The sequence below is a fragment of the Nomascus leucogenys genome, chromosome 24 (assembly GCF_006542625.1).
Source record: "Nomascus leucogenys isolate Asia chromosome 24, Asia_NLE_v1, whole genome shotgun sequence".
In the NCBI taxonomy this organism is placed as follows: domain Eukaryota; kingdom Metazoa; phylum Chordata; class Mammalia; order Primates; family Hylobatidae; genus Nomascus; species Nomascus leucogenys.
Genome location: NC_044404.1, coordinates 7,092,803 through 7,111,251, shown reverse-complemented (window position 1 = coordinate 7,111,251; position 18,449 = coordinate 7,092,803). Strand labels below are relative to the sequence as shown.

Here is an 18,449-nt window from a genome sequence, read left to right as displayed (position 1 = left end):
GGGCCCCGGGGCAGCCATCGAGGCCATCTCCCACCTGCCCTAGAGCCAGCTGAGGCCGGGCAGAGGCACTGGTGCAGGCAGTGGGTCAGCTGGGCTGGCAGAGGGGAGCCAGGCCCAGAGAGAGGCATAGCTCTCCATGGCCGTGTGTGCAATCTTAACTGTGGTGTTTCTAAGCGGCATGGCTCTCGGTGGCCATGTAATTAAGTGCGGCGTTTCTACCGTTTCACCCCGAGTCATGGGCGAGACGCTTAGAAACACCACCCTTGATTACAGCTGCCCTGTGCCAGCCTCCCACTGCTGGTGGCCTATTTATAACCAGGACCACCTGGAGGGGGAGCCAACCTGTCCACAGAGGACTCACTGGGGGCACTGAGGGCCCTGGCTGCCCAAAAAACCATGGGGAGTATAGGTGTGCATGGCCCCGGGTTCCCCCTTGCTCAGCCCCACACGTTATTGTGGGGCCTTTCTCTACCAACACTCCTTTTGTCTCATGGGACGGACCCTAAGACCCATCCTGGGCCCCCTAAAAGCTGCTCAGGGACCTGGGGTGTGGGGACGGTTTAGGCAGGTGCAGGCTGTGGAGCAGCCCTGGCCAGACTGGGCAAGCTCCAAGCATCCGTTTTGGCTGCAATTGGTTTGGGTCTCCTCCTGGTCAGGTGCCTACTTTCCTCCAGACACAGGGGCGCCTAGTCATGGATGTGTCCCAGAGGCACGGAAGGACACTATGCCAAGCAGCCCCGGAGGCCTTGTGCCCATTGTGTGTGTGGTCAGGCGCTTTCTAGAAAAGACAGCCCCGATCCTCAGGAGGCGTCCTCTCCAGGGCCCCCATCAAGGAGCAGGAGAGTTTCCGCCTGCATGGGGCCAGCTGAGGCTGTCAGTCTATGGGTGACAGCCTGTGCTCTATGAGGAGTGGTGATGGCATGAGGGCTTGGGAGGGAGGGGCGGAGCGGCGGGAAGGATGGGAGGAGGGGAGGAGGAGAGGGCTTCAGGCGCTGGGCTGCAGACCCTGGCCTCTCCCGGCTGGGCGGTGGTGCTCAGAGTTTCAGACAGAACATTTCTGAGCCTGTGGCGGTGGCGGGGACCACTCGGCAGCCCGGTGGCCCGTGCACTTTATTCCCTCAGTGGACCCCCCAGGCCCAGGGAGCAGCGTGAATCCGTAACTGGCCCAACCTTGCCCCTCGCTGCCCCTGCTCCAGACTGGATTCCCAGTTCCTAGAAGCCGCTGGCCATGCGTCCCGTGTCCTCTCCACGCCCCGCCCCGATTGTTCATCTTAGATGCGGCTTCCTCCAGGAAGGCCTCCCTGAGCCCCAGCCCTGGCCCCAGGTTCTCAGTGTCCATTCCTGCCCCAGCTCCCTCTGGCCCGCGGGCCCCCAGAGCTCCAGGCCTGGGTCTTGCCCCGGCGTCCAAAGGCGGCGGCCGGAGTGTGCACAGTCGAGCTGGGAGCCAGGGGCGCGGCACTGTCAGGAGGCGCCACCGGCCCAGGCAGTCTCGGCCCGGCCGCGGGCGGACGCGGGGGCACGGGTGGGCTGCGTACGGACGAACTGACGGACGGACGGACGGGCTGACAGACCGACAGACGGCCGCGCCTCTGAGCGGGCGGGGGCGGAGCGGGCCGAGGGGCGGCGCGGAGGCCCCGGCGGAGACATGCGCCCTGCTCCGCCCCCCGCCCCCGGCCGCCCGGCGCAGCAGCGGAGCGGCGGGAGCGGAGCTGAGCGCGGCAGCGGCAGCGGCGCCTAGGGGAGGGAGGGGCTGCGGGGCCGAGCCCACCGAGCGGAGCGCGCCGGCCGCCGGTGGCCGCCGCCAGCATGCCCCGGCCCGCGGGCCGCTCCGCCGCCAGCCACCCCCGCGGCCCTCGGCGGCCCGCGCTCGGCCCGGGGGCGCGGGAACCGCAGCCGGAGCCGGAGGCGGGAGCAGCGAGCCGGAGCCCCGGGCGCCCGAATGCAGGGTGAGCGCCGCCGCCCTGGCCCGGGGGCGGACGGGCGGGAGGACACCGGCGGGAGGACTCGGCGGGAAGGGAGGGGGCTTTCCGCGCCCTATCGGTCGCGGGGTCCGTCCGAGGGGCCACGAGCGGCGCTTAGCGCTGGCACCCCCCCAACTTGGGGACCTTCGGGGTAACTTCCCCGGGGCCAGCCCCTCCCTCCGTCCCCCTGCATCGGGGCCTAGCAACGCCGCCCCCTGTGGTTCTCAGGGGACGGGGGCGGGGCGGTCTGGGGATCTCGAGCCCGCCCCTAATCAGCGCAACCCGGAGGGGTCCGGGGGCCGCAGTCCCGCAAGGTTTCCCAGCCTGTCGCTCGGACGCGCCCTCGGGGTGGGGCAGGACTCGGGGCACCCACTGGGGACCAGCAGGCGAGAGCACGCGAGTCGGAGCGGGGATTGCGGGGCGACGGGGGGATCGGAGCCCCAGGGGGTTGGGACTGTAGGGGCGGGGGCTTGGGGGGGGCGTGCCGGAGATGTCGAGGCCTCGCGCTGGGCGTCCCTCCCTGGGCGACGGCCAGGCCGGGCCCCGTGGAACAGATCGGCTGCAGCGCGGGCGGAGACCGGCGTGGGGGCGGAAGCCGGGGCGCAGCCAGAGCCCGGGGAATCCTTTCAAGTTCTGGGTTCTCTTTGTTGCGCAATGGGGCCTCGGGGCCGCGCGGCCTCATTGGCCCGGAGCCGTGACGTCACGCCCGGGCCCTGCCCGCTTGTCTTGCGGAGGGAGGCCTCATGGCCCGGGTGGGTGCCAGGCTAGTCGCACCTGCAGTCGGCCCTGCAGTAGGCGGGGAAGTGGGAAGCCCGGTCCTGAGATGCTGCGGGATGCTTTAAGTGCCTTGCAGGAGAAACTTCCCAGCAGGAGACAGTGCCATCCTGGGTCCCGTCGGCACTGTGGGGAGCCCAGCCTGGGGTCTGGCCCTAGTGGCCGCTCCATTCTATGAAGAATGAACAGAAAGGGTGCAATCCGTGGGTCTGTGGTCACTGACCCAGAGCCAGAGGGACACTTTGTTCCCACACAACCAGTCCTTTGTCACTCTGCACTTGGAACCCGGTGTCCACGCCCCGCCCCCCAGGACATACCTCTCCCATGCCAGGACTACAGCGCCCAGGAGTGCCTGGCCCCAAACCCAGCCCTGACACTATTCTCTCCGTGTTGCCCTGAGCTTCTGCCTGAAGTGTTCGCATCTGCAGTGTGGGGACAGTGAGACCTGCCCTGCAGACCTGAGGCTCAGAAAGACCTCAGCTCTAGGGACAAAAAAAAAAATGCCCTTTTCCCCAACATTTTAGGGTTTGAGAGGCCAGGACTTTGGTGTCAGGCAAGTGGAGTTTGGATCCTGGCTCAGGCAAGTGCTGGCCAGGGCAAACGGCTTTACCTCTCCCTGCTTCTGCTGAACAAGCTTTACGATGGGAATGAATTGTGGGGGCACTCACTGGAGGAGCATGCCCGTGTGCAAGAGGATGCACGTGCCCCTGCCCACAGACCTAGAGCCTTTTTTTTTTTTTTTCTTTTTAAGACAGGGTCTCACTCTGTTGCTCAGGCCAGAGTGCAGTGGCACAATCACGGCTCACTATCCTTGACCTCCCCAGGCTCAGGTGATCCTCACACCTCAGCCTTCCAAGTAGCTGGGACTATAGGCGCACACCACTACGCCTGGCCAATTTTTTAAATTTTTTGTACAGATGGGTTTTCACCATGTTGCCCAGGCTGGTCTCGAACTCCTGGGCTCAAGCCATCCACCCACCTTGGCCTCCCAGAGTGCTAGGATTACAGGCATGAGCCACTGCACCCTGCCTTCAGACCTAAAGCCTTTCTCAGCAGTAAGGCACCATTAGGCTAGACGAGAGGAAGAACTGGCACCGTGAAAGGCTGGGCTGGTTGCAGCCTGTGGCTCCTTCCTTACCACCCTGCACCAGTAATCAACACCTGGACAGGGTGGGCTGGGCAGGGCCAAGGTCACGGGGCTAGACAGAGTTTGTTGGGCATCTGAGGGAAGGCCTCCCAGTCTCACAGCCGAGGCTGCCCTGGGCAGGTAGAAATAGATGCTGACCTGCTGGGTGCATGCTGAGTCCAGTTTCCTATTTGATAGCGTAAAGACCACTGGTGTCTGCAGCCCTCTCACCCACAGCGCTTACTCACACTGTGTCTGCTCTGAACCCCCAAAAGGCTGCCAGGCACCCCAAAGGCCGGAGGTGGCCCAGTGCTCCCCTCACTCCTGAGGCTAGTCTGCCCCAGGTCCTGGTCCCAGTGAATATGTATCTGCCCACAGGTCTGAGGCTCCCCGGCACCTCCAAGCTCAGTGTCTTGGCCCATAAGAGACAGCACAAGGCTGGGTGCAGTGGCTCATGCCTGTAATCCCAGCACTTTGGGAGGCCGAAGCGGGTGGATCACCTGAGGTCAGGAGTTCGAGACCAGCCTGGCCAACATGATGAAACCTCATCTCTCCTAAAAATACAAAAAATTAGCAGGGCGTGGTGGCGGGCACCTGTAATCCCAGCTACTTGGGAGGCTGAGACAGGAGAATTGTTTGAACCCAGGAGGCAGAGGTTGCAGTGAGCCGAGATCCACCCTGGATAACAAGAGTAAAACTCCATCTCAAAAAAAAAAAAGAAAGAACTCTGGACAAGACAAGCGGGAGGCCTGCCAGCTGGTGGCTGGGACATCGCTGCCTTCCCTGCCCGAGAGCCAGGGGCCTTGGCTAAGGCGGCAGTGGCCCCCCACCTTGAGCTGGAGATACTTCCTCTCTGAGGGACATGGGGCATGTCTGGTACTAGATGCCCATAAGGACCACAGCATGAGAAAGAGAGCAAATGAGGCTAAATGGGCCCTGGGTGAGAAGGGCCAGTTAAGTGTGAGCAGAGCACAAGGAGGCCTTCACTTGGCACTGGGCTTCTCCCACACTGCCTGCCTGGGCTGCAGCCAGAGGGCTGCCAGGCTGGGAAGGGTGAGGGAGGGACTCGCTGCGCAGCCCTCTGGCAGGATGGGTGCTTCCCCGCTCCCCACCACGTGCCTGCTGCCCAGCATCCTGTGTCCCTGACTCACATGGAAAGGCCATCGGCACTTCCTCTGACTTCAGAGTCAAGCTCTGGTCTGGTCTACTGGCTGTCTCCAGGCCCTTGCTGCCCAAGCCAACCAGAGCATGAGACTGGCCACTACCCCAGAGCACCCACTGTGTACCAGACCTGGGCCCAGGGCTATAGAGATGTGGCTCCTGTCCACCTCAGCCTCCCCGTGGAAGAAGCATGGCAGTCTTTAGAGGAGAAGGTGCAGGGACCTTGCCCCAGCCACACTGCTGCTGTGTGGGGGCTTTAACCTCAGCGCGGGGTCCTGGCTCTGGAAGACCAGCTGGGGGCTGACGTAGCAGACTGCCTGCCCCCTCTCAGGGTGGTCAGGAAAGTGGTGACCATCTCCCTTCCCCAACAGGTCCCTTGGGGAACAGGAGAGGGAAATGGAGGTTCAGGGGGCATGGTCCTCCGGGACATGGCCTCATGTGGCCTGATGAAGTGGAATAAATTAAGGCAAGTGCGTCAGAGATGTCCACTGTGGGGGGCTGTGGCATGGGCTGTGGGAGGATTCTGGAACATTTGATGGCGAGAGGACTTGTTCTGGGATGGTGCCAGGTCACTCACAGGGCAAGAGTGCCCATCTGGGCCCACCTTGGCTGGTTCCCTGAGGATGCAGGTAAACTGGAAGGAAGCCCAGATATTGAGCTTTGACCAGGAGTGGACGGAAATGAGGGAATACGCACTTATTGGGCACCCCCGTATACAGCCCCTGGGTGTCAGGGACATGGGCAGGAGGGTCCTCCCGGGGAGTGGAGAGGAGAGTGCAGCCTGATGTAAGCCAGGGCCAGATAGGCCTTCCCTGCCCTAGGGCATTCGTGCTGTTTTAACGCGGTACTTAAGACGCAGTAACTCATGAAGAACAGATTTATGTCTGGCCGGGTGTGGGAGCACTTGCCCTGTAGTCCCAGCTACTCAGGAGGTTTAGATGGGAGGATCACTTGAGCTCAGGAGTTCGAGACCAGCCCAGGCAACATAGTGAGACTCTGTCTCTAAAATATAAAAATAAGGCCAGGCACGATGGCTCATGCCTGTAATCCCAGCACTTTGGGAGGCTGAAGTGGGCGGGTCACTTGAGGTCAGGAGTTTGAGACCAGCCTGGCCAATATGGTTAAACACTGTTTCTACTAAAAATACAAAAAAATAGCCAAGCATGGTGGTATATGCATGTAGTCCCAGCCACTTGGGGAGCTGAGGCATGAGAATGGCTTGAACCCGGGAGGTGGAGGTTGCAGGAGCTGAGGTGGTGCCACTGCACTCCAGCCTGGGCGACAGAGCAAGACTCTGTCTAAAAAAAAAAAAAAAGAAAAAAGAAAAGAAAGATTTAAAAAATACACATATATTATAAATTTTTTTTTCAAAAAAGAAAAGCTGAGAAATCCAAAATCAAGGTGCTGGCAGGTTTGCTATCTGGCAAGGCCTGGTCTGTGCTTCAAAGATGGTGCCTTGAACGCTGCGTCCTCTGGAGGGGAACAGCACTGTTGCTCACATGGCAGAAGAGGGAAAGCTCCTTGAGAGAGAACTCACTCCCAGAAGCCCTTTTGTAAAGATATTAAACCCACCCATGGCCTAATCACCTCTTAAATGTTTCATGGCCAGGCACTATGGCTCACGCCTATAATCCCAACACTTTGGGAGGGAAGGCTGCTTGAGGCCAGGAGTTTGAGACCAACTTGGGCAACACAGCGAGACCCCTTCTGTATAAAAAAATTAAAATTAGCCAGGCAGGGCAGGGCATGGGGCTCATACCTATAATCCCAGCACTTTGGGAGACCAAGGCGGGTGGATCATGAGGTCAGGAGTTCAAGACCAGCCTGACCAACATGGTGAAACTCCATCTCTACTAAAAATACAAAAATTAGCCGGGCGTGGTGGTGCATGCCTGTAATCCTAGCTACTCAGGAGGCTGAGGCCGGAGAATTGCTTGAACCCAGGAGGTGAAGGTTGTAGTGAGCCGAGATCATGCCATTGCACTCCAGCCTGGGTGACAGAGCAAGACTCCATCTCAAAAAAAAAAAAAAAAACGTAGCCAGGCATGGTGGTGCATGCCTGTAGTCCCAGCTACTTGGAAGGCTGAGTGGGGAGGATCGCTTGAGCCCAGGAGTTCCATGCCACAGTGAGCTATGATCTCACCACTGCACTCCAGCCTGGGTGATAGACCAAGACCCCATTTCTAAAAAAAATAGTCTTACCTTGTAATCCCAGCACTTTGGGAGGCTGAGGCAGGCAGATTACGAGGTCAGGAGATCGAGACCAGCCTGGCCAACATGGTGAAACCCCGTCTCTACTAAAAATACAAAAATTAGCCGGGCGTGGTGGCAGGCGCCTGTAGTCCCAGCTACTCAGGAGGCTGAGGCCGGAGAATGGCGTGAACCCGGGAGGCGGAGCTTGCAGTGAGCCGAGATAGCGCCACTGCACTCCAGCCTGGGCGACAGAGCGAGACTCCGTCTCAAAAAAAAAAAAAAAAAAATTCTTACCTCTTAATACTATTAGAATGGCAATTAAATCTCAACACAAGTTTTAATTAAATTTCAACATGAGTTTTGCAGGGGACATTCAAAGTGTAGCGCTCGCCATCTCCCATCCCAAGTACCCAAGGGCTACAACACTGTCACCAGAGCAGAAGTCACTGAGTGCCCACTGCCACCCCTCACAGATGCTCGTGGTCCCCAGCATCCCTGAGCCGCCAGGAGTGAGGGCTGCTGCTCCCTGCGACCTGGCTCCAAGGAGGATGCCACAGCCGCCTGCCAGCTCCGGTCTGCACCATGAGTGATGAGCGGCGGCTGCCTGGCAGTGCAGTGGGCTGGCTGGCATGTGGGGGCCTCTCCCTGCTGGCCAACGCCTGGGGCATCCTCAGCGTTGGCGCCAAGCAGAAGAAGTGGAAGCCCCTGGAGTTCCTGCTGTGTACGCTCGCAGCCACCCACATGCTAAACGTGGCCGTGCCCATTGCCACCTACTCCGTGGTGCAGCTGCGGCGGCAGCGCCCCGACTTCGAGTGGAATGAGGGTCTCTGCAAGGTCTTCGTGTCCACCTTCTACACCCTCACCCTGGCCACCTGTTTCTCTGTCACCTCCCTCTCCTACCACCGCATGTGGATGGTCTGCTGGCCCGTCAACTACCGGTGAGCACGTGAAGCTCTGGGGTTCTTGGGGTTCTAAGCAGGCGTGAAAACAAAGACGTATCTGGTGTGCCCATGTGCACACAGGAGTGGCCACACCTGTGGCATGCTCAGGAGGGGCTGCTGTAAGCTGCTGGGGGCACACACGTAGCTTTACATGGGTAGACACAAGCAGCCAATACAGAATGCTTGGAAGAGGGACGTGTGACAATGTTCACAGTATCTCCTATGCAAGGAACAAGGCCCCGCCACACTGGCTGTGCCATGACTATGATGTACTGGGGGGTGTGGGGTGCCTGGGTGGTGAGGATCCCCTACAGGTCCCCAGAGGCCTGGGGAGGCCCTGTGGGTGATGCCAGATCCCTCTGTTCCACCCTGCCCCATGCCAGGCTGAGCAATGCCAAGAAGCAGGCGGTGCACACAGTCATGGGTATCTGGATGGTGTCCTTCATCCTGTCGGCCCTGCCTGCTGTTGGCTGGCACGACACCAGCGAACGCTTCTACACCCATGGCTGCCGCTTCATCGTGGCTGAGATCGGCCTGGGCTTCGGTGTCTGCTTCCTGCTGCTGGTGGGCGGCAGCGTGGCCATGGGCGTGATCTGCACAGCCATCGCCCTCTTCCAGACGCTGGCTGTGCAGGTGGGGCGCCAGGCCGACCGTCACGCCTTCACCGTGCCCACCATCGTGGTGGAGGACGCGCAGGGCAAGCGGCGCTCCTCCATCGATGGCTCGGAGCCCGCCAAAACCTCTCTGCAGATCACGGGCCTCGTGACCACCATAGTCTTCATCTACGACTGCCTCATGGGCTTCCCTGTGCTGGTGGGTGACAGCGTCGGGTAGGCGGGCCTGTCTCTGGGACAGCCCTGGGGCTGCTCATACTCCAGGCATCAGGTGGTTGAGTCCTCAGACCCAATCCTTTGAGATGGGCTTGATCATCGTCCCCATTTTCCAGATTTGGAAACCGAGGTTCAGAGAGGTGCAAAGACCTGCCTAGAGTCAGGGCAGCCTGGTGGGACTTGAGCCCACATCCGGCAACTGCAGGGCCCAGGGCCTTCTTGCTGCAGTGCAGAAGAGTTTGCTCCCCTCGCCCAAGGCCCATTTTTTTTGTTTTTGTTTTATTTATTTATTTTTGAGAGAGAGTTTTGCTCTTGTTGCCCAGGCTGGATGTGCAATGGCACAATCTCAACTCACTGCAACCTCTGCCTCTTGGGTTCAAGCGAGTCTCCTGCCTCAGCCTCCCAAGTAGCTGGGATTACAGGTGCCCACCACCACACCTGGCTAACATTTTTTTTTTTTTTTTTTTGTATTTTTAGTAGAGACAGGTTTTCACCATGTTAGTCAGGCTGGTCTCGAACTCCTGACCTCAGGTGATCTGCCCGTCTCAGCCTCCCAAACTGCTAGGATTACAAGCGTGAACCACTGCATCTGGCCTCAAGGGCCGTTTGATGCAGAGGTGGGATAGCATGCCCATGGGTTTCCTGGTGGGTCCAGGTCCCAGGATGGACAGAGGGAGCTTTGGTGCCATAGGTAGGTAGGGGCGCAGGATCAGGAGACAGAGCAAGGCCAGGGCGGGCCTCAAATGTCTGTTGGGGAGTTGCACTTGATACTAACGGCTGGGGAAGGCCAAGGTGAGGCTGCTGTGAGAAAGGCCTTGCCAACAAGGGTCTGAGGTCCAGAGGGGCTGCCTGGGGTCCTCTTGGTGAAGCTGGGACCAGCTTGGCCCAAGAATGAAGTCTGGACTCAGTAGCCAACCCCTCCCCGCTGCAGGACTCTACGCCTGTCCCCAAAAGGTCTGCAGTGAGACAGGGAGAGGACTGGGGCAAAGACCAGCCTGAGGGGTTTCATCCAAGCAGCAGGCAAGACTGTCTTCCCCGAGTCACTGCAGGACATGAGGACATGAGCTCCAGAATGGTGACTCGGGGGGTGGCAGCTTCAGAGTCGGGGCCTTGCTCAGGAGGAAGCCCCCACTGCCCCACCCCCAGCAGGCCTGGTTCCCCCCAGCTAAGGGTCCTCATGTGTACAGTGGGGGCTGGCAGCCCAGTCCCTGTGCAGATGGAGGGCAGGGGCTTCATGAAACAGCAGAGACCCACAAGCCACCTCGAGAGCAGAGTGGGGACAGTGGGGGGAGGGGCAGGGCTGGGAGGGAGTCAGAGCCACCCCCGCTTCTCTTACGGACAGGGAAGAGGGTACAGCTTGTGGGGCCACTCCATGCTGCTGTTATAAAGTGTCCAGAATCTTCACTCTCTAGAGCATGGCCTGTTCTTAGCCCATTTTCCAGATGAAGAAACTGAGCCCCAAAGAGGTTTAGCAGCTTTCTGAGGGTCATGTGGCCCACAAATGGCAGAATCAACATACCCACATCATCCACACTTTCACTCTTTTGTGGCAATCACTTAAGTATCGTTCTTTGGGACAGAGCAATGAGGGCTCTCCTGGGAGAGGAGGAATGCAGGGTCCCTGGGCAGGGACCCAAAAGCAGGGGTAGGGCCGAGGAGGCCACTGGCAGGGAAGGGGGTGGCAGAATCTTGAACAGCCTTGAGACCTGGTTCTCTAAGCCTCGGTTTCCTCATCTCAAAAAGGGGATGGCAGCCGGGCACAGTGATTCATACTCGTAATCCCAGCATTTTGGGAGGCCGAGGCAGGAGGATCTCTTAAGCCCAGGAGATCGAGGCTGCAGTGAGCCATGATTGAGCCACTGTGCTCCAGCCTGGGTGACAGAGTGAGACTCTGTCTCAAAACAAAAAAAAAAAAAACAAAGCGGGGAGGAGGTAGTAATCCATGTGCCACTTCTCTCCATGGGCAGCCAGGAGGGAGACAGAGCAGGACCACCCGGTGCTGCCCAGTAGCCAGGTAGCTCCCGGAGGGCGGGGCTTCCCACTGCCACGCTCGAGCTCTTTCCTCCCCAAGGGCCCCTTCTCCTTGGCAGGTACCCACCTGTCAGACCTGCTGTACACATGGGGAGACCGAGACTCAGGGGGAGCTTGTGTGATGGTGGGGGGTCCTGCAGGTGCCAGGCCGAGCCCTGTGCCCACAGGTGGTGAGCTTCAGCAGCCTGAGGGCCGACGCCTCAGCACCCTGGATGGCACTCTGCGTGCTGTGGTGCTCCGTGGCCCAGGCCCTGCTGCTGCCTGTGTTCCTCTGGGCCTGCGACCGCTACCGGGCCGACCTCAAGGCTGTCCGGGAGAAGTGCATGGCCCTCATGGCCAACGACGAGGAGTCAGATGACGGTGAGGATGGCCTGAGAGTGGCCCGGGGGAGAGTGGCGTCTGGGTGAGGTCATTGGGGTTGGCAGGAAAACGGCTGTCAGGCAACCCCACTAAGGTGACTTCATTCTCAACCACCAGACACCCCCTGTGTCACCCCAAATGTACTTGAATGTCCAAGGGACCTAAGCCAGGTTCCCACAGGGCACTTTCCTATCTGGCTTGGCTGCCCCAGGTTCCAAGTAATGGGATGTTCTGGTTAACAGACAGCAGGGTAGACATGTCTGCAAGTGCTCCAGCGGAGCTCCTGGGCTCACCCCCCAACCTCAGGGATCCCCAGCAAGCTGCCCTGGGGGCTCCTGCAGACCCAGGTCCTGTCTGGTTACCATTACCAGCAATGCCATTACCCTCAGCCCAGCCCGTGCTCTGTCCAGGCACTGCCAGCCCCTTGCGTGTGTTATTTAGTCCTCCCAAGATCACCTCTGGTCCCACCCCATGTCCTAGATAAGGAAATTGTCTCAGTGAGTGACCTCCCTGCCCAGTCTCACAGCTAAAGGGTGGCATATTTGGGATTTGAACCCAGAACCCCTCCCCTTCCCTTTTCAGCTAACCAGCCCCCTACCTTGTTTATGTCTGTTGGGTCAGGGGGATCCCTGAGATTCCCTCCCAGATGCCCCCAAGTTTCCATGGCCCTAAGGCTCTGTCCCCACCCCACCCCACCCCCCACCTTACAGAGACCAGCCTGGAAGGTGGCATCTCCCCGGACCTGGTGTTGGAGCGCTCCCTGGACTATGGCTATGGAGGTGATTTTGTGGCCCTAGATAGGATGGCCAAGTATGAGATCTCTGCCCTGGAGGGGGGCCTGCCTCAGCTCTACCCGCTGCGGCCCTTGCAGGAGGACAAGATGCAGTACCTGCAGGTGAGCACAGGGCTGGGGGAGAGGCCGCACCTGCGGGTGGCAGGGTGTCCTGACCTCCCCGAGGCCTCTCCACTCGGAGCCCATCTCAAGCCTTCTGCGGTTGCAGGGGTGGCTGTCACCATCCAAGGACGGGCTGTCCAAAGGTCACACAGCTTGTTTGGGTGGGCCCCAACCGCCACCCCCATGGTCCCTGTCACATAAGTTATCTCCTGCCGGCTCAGTATCCTCAAGGAGCGCCCTCCCCAACCGACCCCAGCTATCTGCCACAGCCCTGTGGCTCGAAGAGACTGTACCAAACCTCACAGCTCCCAGCCAGGCTGCCCCGGCGCGCAGCCTGGTCCCTGACCCACGGAAGGCCCTTCCCCGGGGTGGAGAAGGGTTTGTCCCCGTTTTCCAGGAGGGCAGCTCGGGGTAAAAGCCAGCCGCGTCCTGACAGGTCCCGCCCACGCGGCGCTTCTCCCACGACGATGCGGACGTGTGGGCCGCCGTCCCGCTGCCCGCCTTCCTGCCGCGCTGGGGCTCCGGCGAGGACCTGGCCGCCCTGGCGCACCTGGTGCTGCCTGCCGGGCCCGAGCGGCGCCGCGCCAGCCTCCTGGCCTTCGAGGAGGACGCACCCCCGTCCCGCGCGCGCCGCCGCTCGGCCGAGAGCCTGCTGTCGCTGCGGCCCTCGGCCCTGGACAGCGGCCGGCGGCGAGCCCGCGACTCGCCCCCCGGCAGCCCGCGCCGCTGCCCCGGGCCCGGCCCCCGCTCCGCCTCGGCCTCGCTGCTGCCCGACGCCTTCGCCCTGACCGCCTTCGAGTGCGAGCCACAGGCCCTGCGCCGCCCGCCCGGACCCTTCCCCGTTGCGCCCGCCGCCCCTGACGGCGCCGATCCCGGAGAGGTCCCGACGCGCCCAAGCAGCGCCCAGCGGAGCCCCGGGCCACGCCCCGCTGCGCATCCGCACGCCGGCTCTCTGCGCCCCGGCCTGAGCGCGTCGTGGGGCGAGCCCGGGGGGCTGCGCGCGGCGGGCGGCGGCGGCAGCACCAGCAGCTTCCTGAGCTCCCCCTCCGAGTCCTCGGGCTACGCCACGCTGCACTCGGACTCGCTGGGCTCCGCGTCCTAGGACCGCTGGCGCCTCCCCACGGACGCCAGGCAGGCCAGCCCGCTCTCCGGGGCCGCAGCACCAAAGACGCCCGCCTCCGCCCCGCGCGCAGACACGCGCCACCCCTCCCAGGGGTGAGGGGGGCGTTGGCCTCAACGTTTGTCTTCCGGCTCATCCCAGCTGGCCTTGTCCCAAGGGCGACGTCTGCCCCGGACGACTGCGCGCTGGGCACCGCATGTCCCGGGCCGAGTGAGGTCGGGCCTGGGGAGCTGAGTGACATCCCAAGCTTGGGCTTGGGTAGTGAGTGACATGTGCACACGTCCAGCTGCGCCATCGCCAGCCCTGGGCAACAGGACGTCGGGAGCAGGGAACCTGAGACAGGGCCACTGCGGGATCGGACAAAGCCCCGCCTTGGAGAGGCTGAGCTGGAGCCACTGGACTCCCCAGGGGCTTTCCACCCACACTGCACCATAACCGCCACACCCGTTGGGGGGCGGGTACAGAGGGTCTCTAAGCACAGGGGTCTTCAGAGCCCTAACAAGCTCTGATCAGGTCTCCCTGCTTCCGACCTGTCCTGCCTCAGTTTCCCCATCTGTGATGAGCAGGTGACCACGTTAACTCTCAGGGCTGTTTGAAGTCTCTTGGTTGTAGGCCCTGGCCACTGAGTGGCCCAGGTGTGAGAGGTAGTCTAGAGCCCTCTGCGGCCTTTGTGGAGGTCCGTTTTCAGCTTGTGGCCTGGTGTGGCTCCCTAGGCCTGAGGCCTCCCACTCTCAGTGCCCCCTGCCCCCTTGGGAACCCACACTCCACCCCAGCTAAGCACAACACTCTGCACCACCACCAATGGCACCTCAGCCACCTTGACCACCATTAGTGTCCCCACCCTCATTACTCTGCCGTCGTTGCCTGTCCCCACCACATCAACTCCCTCCGTGGCTCCCACCATGACGCTGGCAGGTGCAAGCGGAGAGCACGAGGGCAGCAGAGCCTGGGCTTCCGTGTCCCTGTGTCATCCCCAGCCTCACTCCCCACCCGTGCAGGCCTGGCCAGGAAGGGATCCTGGCAGGGGCTTCCAGGTTCTCAGCTCAAGGCCGGGTCCTGGGCAGGCATCCAACCCCTGGGAGCAATGTATTTCTTTGCCTTCCCTCCTGGGCAGACCCCTTACAGGCCTGGGCATTGCCATGGGCCGTGGGTCTTCCCAGGCTAAGGAGAACCAGGAACAGCTATAACCTTGAGCTGGTGAAATAGGGCAGATGAGAAGGTTGTCTCCTCCAGACCCCTACCCCTATACAGTGGCCCCACAATATGAAGACCTGGGGTAATTTCCAAGGTCAGCATAGAGCCTGCCTGTGCCCAGTTCCTTCTGGCCCTCAGGTGGCCAAGCCCATCTCTTCATCCTTCAAATAGGGTCCCACTCCCAGAAGAAGATGCTGGGGCAGGGGTGCCTAATCCTGTCTCTGCTTCAGAGGCCCCTCCAGTCCCTGGCTGTGGGGTAACTGGGGGTATGAGCTGTGGCCACAGGTGAGCAAGGCAGGGAACTGCAATCCAGCCCTGGCCGCGGGAGGGGCCATCTCTGGCCAATGCTGCTGTGCCTTCAAGGACTGACAAGTTACGTAGGGGCAGAGGTCGTCAGCTAGCCATCGTCTCCTCCATCTGGGGGACGTCTGTCCACTTGTCACCTTAGGTTTTAACTCATTTGTCACCTTGGAGTTTTGCTCTGTGTGTTTCATATCCAACGGCAATACTTGCAGGGGGACAGAGTCCCCTAAATCACTCCAGTCCTGCGGTTTTTACAAAAATAAAGAGGGAGACCCCAAGTGGAGGACCCTGGGCCTGGAGCTCTCTCACAAACTTTGTCCAGCATCCAGGCCTGTTCCCTGGGCTCACTGGGGAGGGAGTTGTCTTCATAGCACACCCAGAGCCAGGGATCCCTTTGTAGCTTTTTGAAAACTGAGCATTTATCTTCTGTACAGGACCCAATAAAAAAACTTCCTTATGATTTGCACCTGGTGTTCCAAGGCTGGTTTCATGGAAAACCCTTCTTCAACCCCACAGCAGGGCTGGCCAGCTGCCCTTAATGTCTTCCTCTGGAACCTGAGTTCTTCTGGTAGTGTGCCATTTTTGGGGGGTTGGACTTGCTCTCTGTCTTCAGACAAATGCTCCAGTCCCACCAGCCAGTGAGGAGTGAGATGGTCCTGGAGTAGCAACAGGGTGAAGCAGTGGAGGAAAGGCCCTATTAGCCCAGGTGGCAACCCCTGCCCCAGGGTTGGCACCTGGGGCTGCTAGTCACCGTGAGCTTGACTGAAGAGAGCGAACAGGGCAGGGCAATAGGAGCTGGGCCTAAGCCGCTTGGGACTTGAGCCCCTGTCCCCCCGCGCTCCCCCTGGAATTTGGAGGAAGGACCTTTGGGTCTACAGTGCAACACCGCCACCTGGTGGACCGGAGAGGGATTTGTCCTGGCCTCTACCCCACCTCACACCGCGGGAAGCACAGACCCGAGAGGCTACCCTGGACGGCGACAGCCGGGACTCCCACCCTCGCCCCAGCTCCAGCGAGCCCACTAGGTGCGACAGTGGAGCTGGGTTTTTGAAGGGCCGTGGGTCCTTCTCCACGCGTTTGGACCAGGACGGGTTTAGTGCCCTGCAGGTCAGGGCCGCCCAAAAAGAGAAGAGCTTCTATAGAAAGTTGATATTTGTGGTTCCAAAAGATGCACCTAAGTAGGCATCGCAAAGGTGGGAGACATTAGACCTCTGGTGTCCTCTTGATACAGACTTCACAGATTCGCGCTGGCTTTATTCTGAATTACAAGGTGTCGGGAGGAGGTGCCAGGATCTCTGACCCCACAACCCAAGCTGCCCCTCGCTGGCCCGGACTCCTGGGCCAGAAGCCCAGGAGAAGAAAATCTGACTTGAGAGCCTCCCACCACCGAAGTCCGTGCGCAGCAGTGACCTCACTATGGACCAATAAAGTGGCGCAGCGCGCTCCGAGAGCCGTCCAGGGTTAGGATTCTCTGGCAGCCCTAGGGATCTGGAGCTGCGGGGTCTACGGGGTCCGGGCTTGGAATGTGGGCCAGGGTCTTTGTCGAGCGGAAGGCGTTCCCCTCTCTCACGAGAGGCACCGGGTTCACTTTTGCAGCCCTCAAACTGGTGCCACCAAGCAATGGGTCCCTTCCAGGAACCGCGTGGGTGGGGCGTCCCGGTGGGGCGGTGCATCTTACGGGAGGGGCTTCTGAGAAGGGTGGGCCTCGGGGAATGCGCCAGCCGGGTGGGCAGCACCGCTTGCGGAGGAGGTCGTTGGAAGCCAAGAGGATCCCGGGTTGGGGGAGGCTGGGGGCCCCTCGCCGGCGGGGCGGGGCCAGGCGCGCTTTGTGCCGGTGGGAACCAGGCGCCCGCGGTCCGCTGAATGGTCCGGGGCGGGGCAGCGATTCTCCTCGCTGCGAGGGGTCAGCTCTGCGCTGTTGCCAACTGCGACATTCCCACGGCTGCGCGGCAACCGGGCGGGGGTGGGGGCTGGCGGGTTGCCCGCCAGGGGTCCCTGGGAAAGGGGCGCAGCCCAGGACACCCCCTCCCAGCCCCTCCGGAGGATGGGCGGAGAGCCAGCGGTCCGGCGTGTGTAGGTGGAGCTGGAGTGGGGGTGGATTATACCCAGACGCGCAGACCCAGTCCGGCAGGGCTGGGGGTATTTCCCTGCGCTTGCTCGGTGCGCGGCCCGCTCCAAGCCACCCCCGCCCCAAGACCAGAACGGACGACTGGGGGGTCCTGGCAATCACTGTGGGCGTGCTGAAAATAGTCCCTGTGTCGCGAGACCAAATAGGGAGCGCCTTCAGTTCGGGCCATCCCCGGGGCTTCACCAGGGCCGCCACACGCGCAGGCCCAGCCCGGGGCTCTCGGCGCAGCGACTCGACGCTGGCTGCGGCGGGGGGACGCTGGCGGACGAGCCCGGGAGACTTCCGGGGACGAGGAGCGGGGGGGGTGGGGACCGCGGGCGGCCGGCGGCCGGAGCAGGAGCCCAGACGGCGAGGGTGCAAGGGCCGAACAGCGCGGGCGCCTCCTGGCCCAGCCCGGCGCTGTCCATGGTGCTGCCGGCGGCGCGCTCGGGCACCAGGGGGCAGCGCAGGCCGCCGCCGACCTCATCTCCGCGCCGGAGGAGCTGGCTCACGCCGGGCAGGCAGCTGCGGAAGCCCGACGGGTGCTCGGCTCCCCTGGGCACAGGCCAGAGCCCTGTGGGTAAGAGCGGACGCGAGAAACAGGGAGGGGAGGGGAGGGGAAGGGGGAGGGAGGCGAGGGGAAGGGGAGGGAGGGGAGGGGAAGGGGAGGGAGGGGAGGGGAAGGGGGAGGGAGGGAGGGGAAGGGGGAGGGAGGGGAGGGGAAGGGGGAGGGAGGGGAGGGGAAGGGGGAGGGAGGGGAGGGGAAGGGGAGGGAGGGGAGGGAGGGGAAGGGGGAAGATGAAGAGGGGAGGGAGGGAGGAGAGGGGAGTGGGGGTGGAGGGGAAAGGAGGGAAGAAGCGTGTTGAGGAAGGCAAGAGGAGGGCGGAGGTCAGACGACCCGAATGTCTCCCCCGGGGTCCAGACCTACCACCCAGATTGCAATCGCACAGCCAGCCCGGGCTTTACTGCTCCTCCCTCGCCCCCTAGCGAGCTGGGGGCCCCTCCTCACTAGCTGCCCACCTGCCTCCGAGTTGTCCTCTTTATATTTGCTGTCTTGCTATGTTGCCCAGGCTGGTCTCAAAAGCCCGGGGTCAAGCGGTCCTTGAGGCATCCCTCTTTATTTGGCCTTGTGCATCCCTGGCTCTGATCCCACAAGCCTCCCCCTCCTCCCTCCAGCCCTCCCCTGTACCTTGCAAGGAGTTCTGAAGGCTTCTCATGTACTTCACGCTCAACTCCAGGATGTCGGCCTTCTCCAACTTGCGTTTCCGGATCTACTCGACCATGGAAAGGTCTATTAGGCCGGCCTCCCGAGGTGGAAAGAGGGAGGTTGGGATCGTCTCACCCACCCACCCCCACCCCACCTGAGTCTCACCTGGTGCGAGTAGTGTTTCTCCAGCAGCGACTTGAGCTGCTCCAGCGACACATTGATGCGTGCCCGGCGCTTTTTCTCCAT

The 18,449-nt window shown here is 61.6% G+C and overlaps 2 protein-coding genes across 2 annotated transcripts; one reads left to right on the top strand and one right to left on the bottom strand.

Annotated features, from left to right (window-relative positions):
* The first annotated feature begins 1,672 nt into the window (after window positions 1–1,672).
* On the top strand, window positions 1,673–15,360 carry GPR153 (G protein-coupled receptor 153). The gene is made up of 6 exons (XM_030805742.1): window positions 1,673–1,946; window positions 7,689–8,153; window positions 8,540–8,969; window positions 11,185–11,377; window positions 12,088–12,272; window positions 12,709–15,360. The coding sequence occupies exons 2-6, from the start codon at window positions 7,798–7,800 to the stop codon at window positions 13,372–13,374; spliced, it is 1,830 nt and encodes a 609-aa protein (XP_030661602.1). The 5' UTR covers window positions 1,673–1,946; window positions 7,689–7,797; the 3' UTR covers window positions 13,375–15,360.
* Window positions 15,361–17,196: 1,836 nt separating this feature from the next.
* Window positions 17,197–18,449, bottom strand: HES3 (hes family bHLH transcription factor 3). The gene is made up of 3 exons (XM_030805768.1): window positions 18,369–18,449; window positions 18,186–18,267; window positions 17,197–17,570 (listed from the first exon to the last, which is right to left on the bottom strand). The coding sequence occupies exons 1-3, from the start codon at window positions 18,447–18,449 to the stop codon at window positions 17,197–17,199; spliced, it is 537 nt and encodes a 178-aa protein (XP_030661628.1).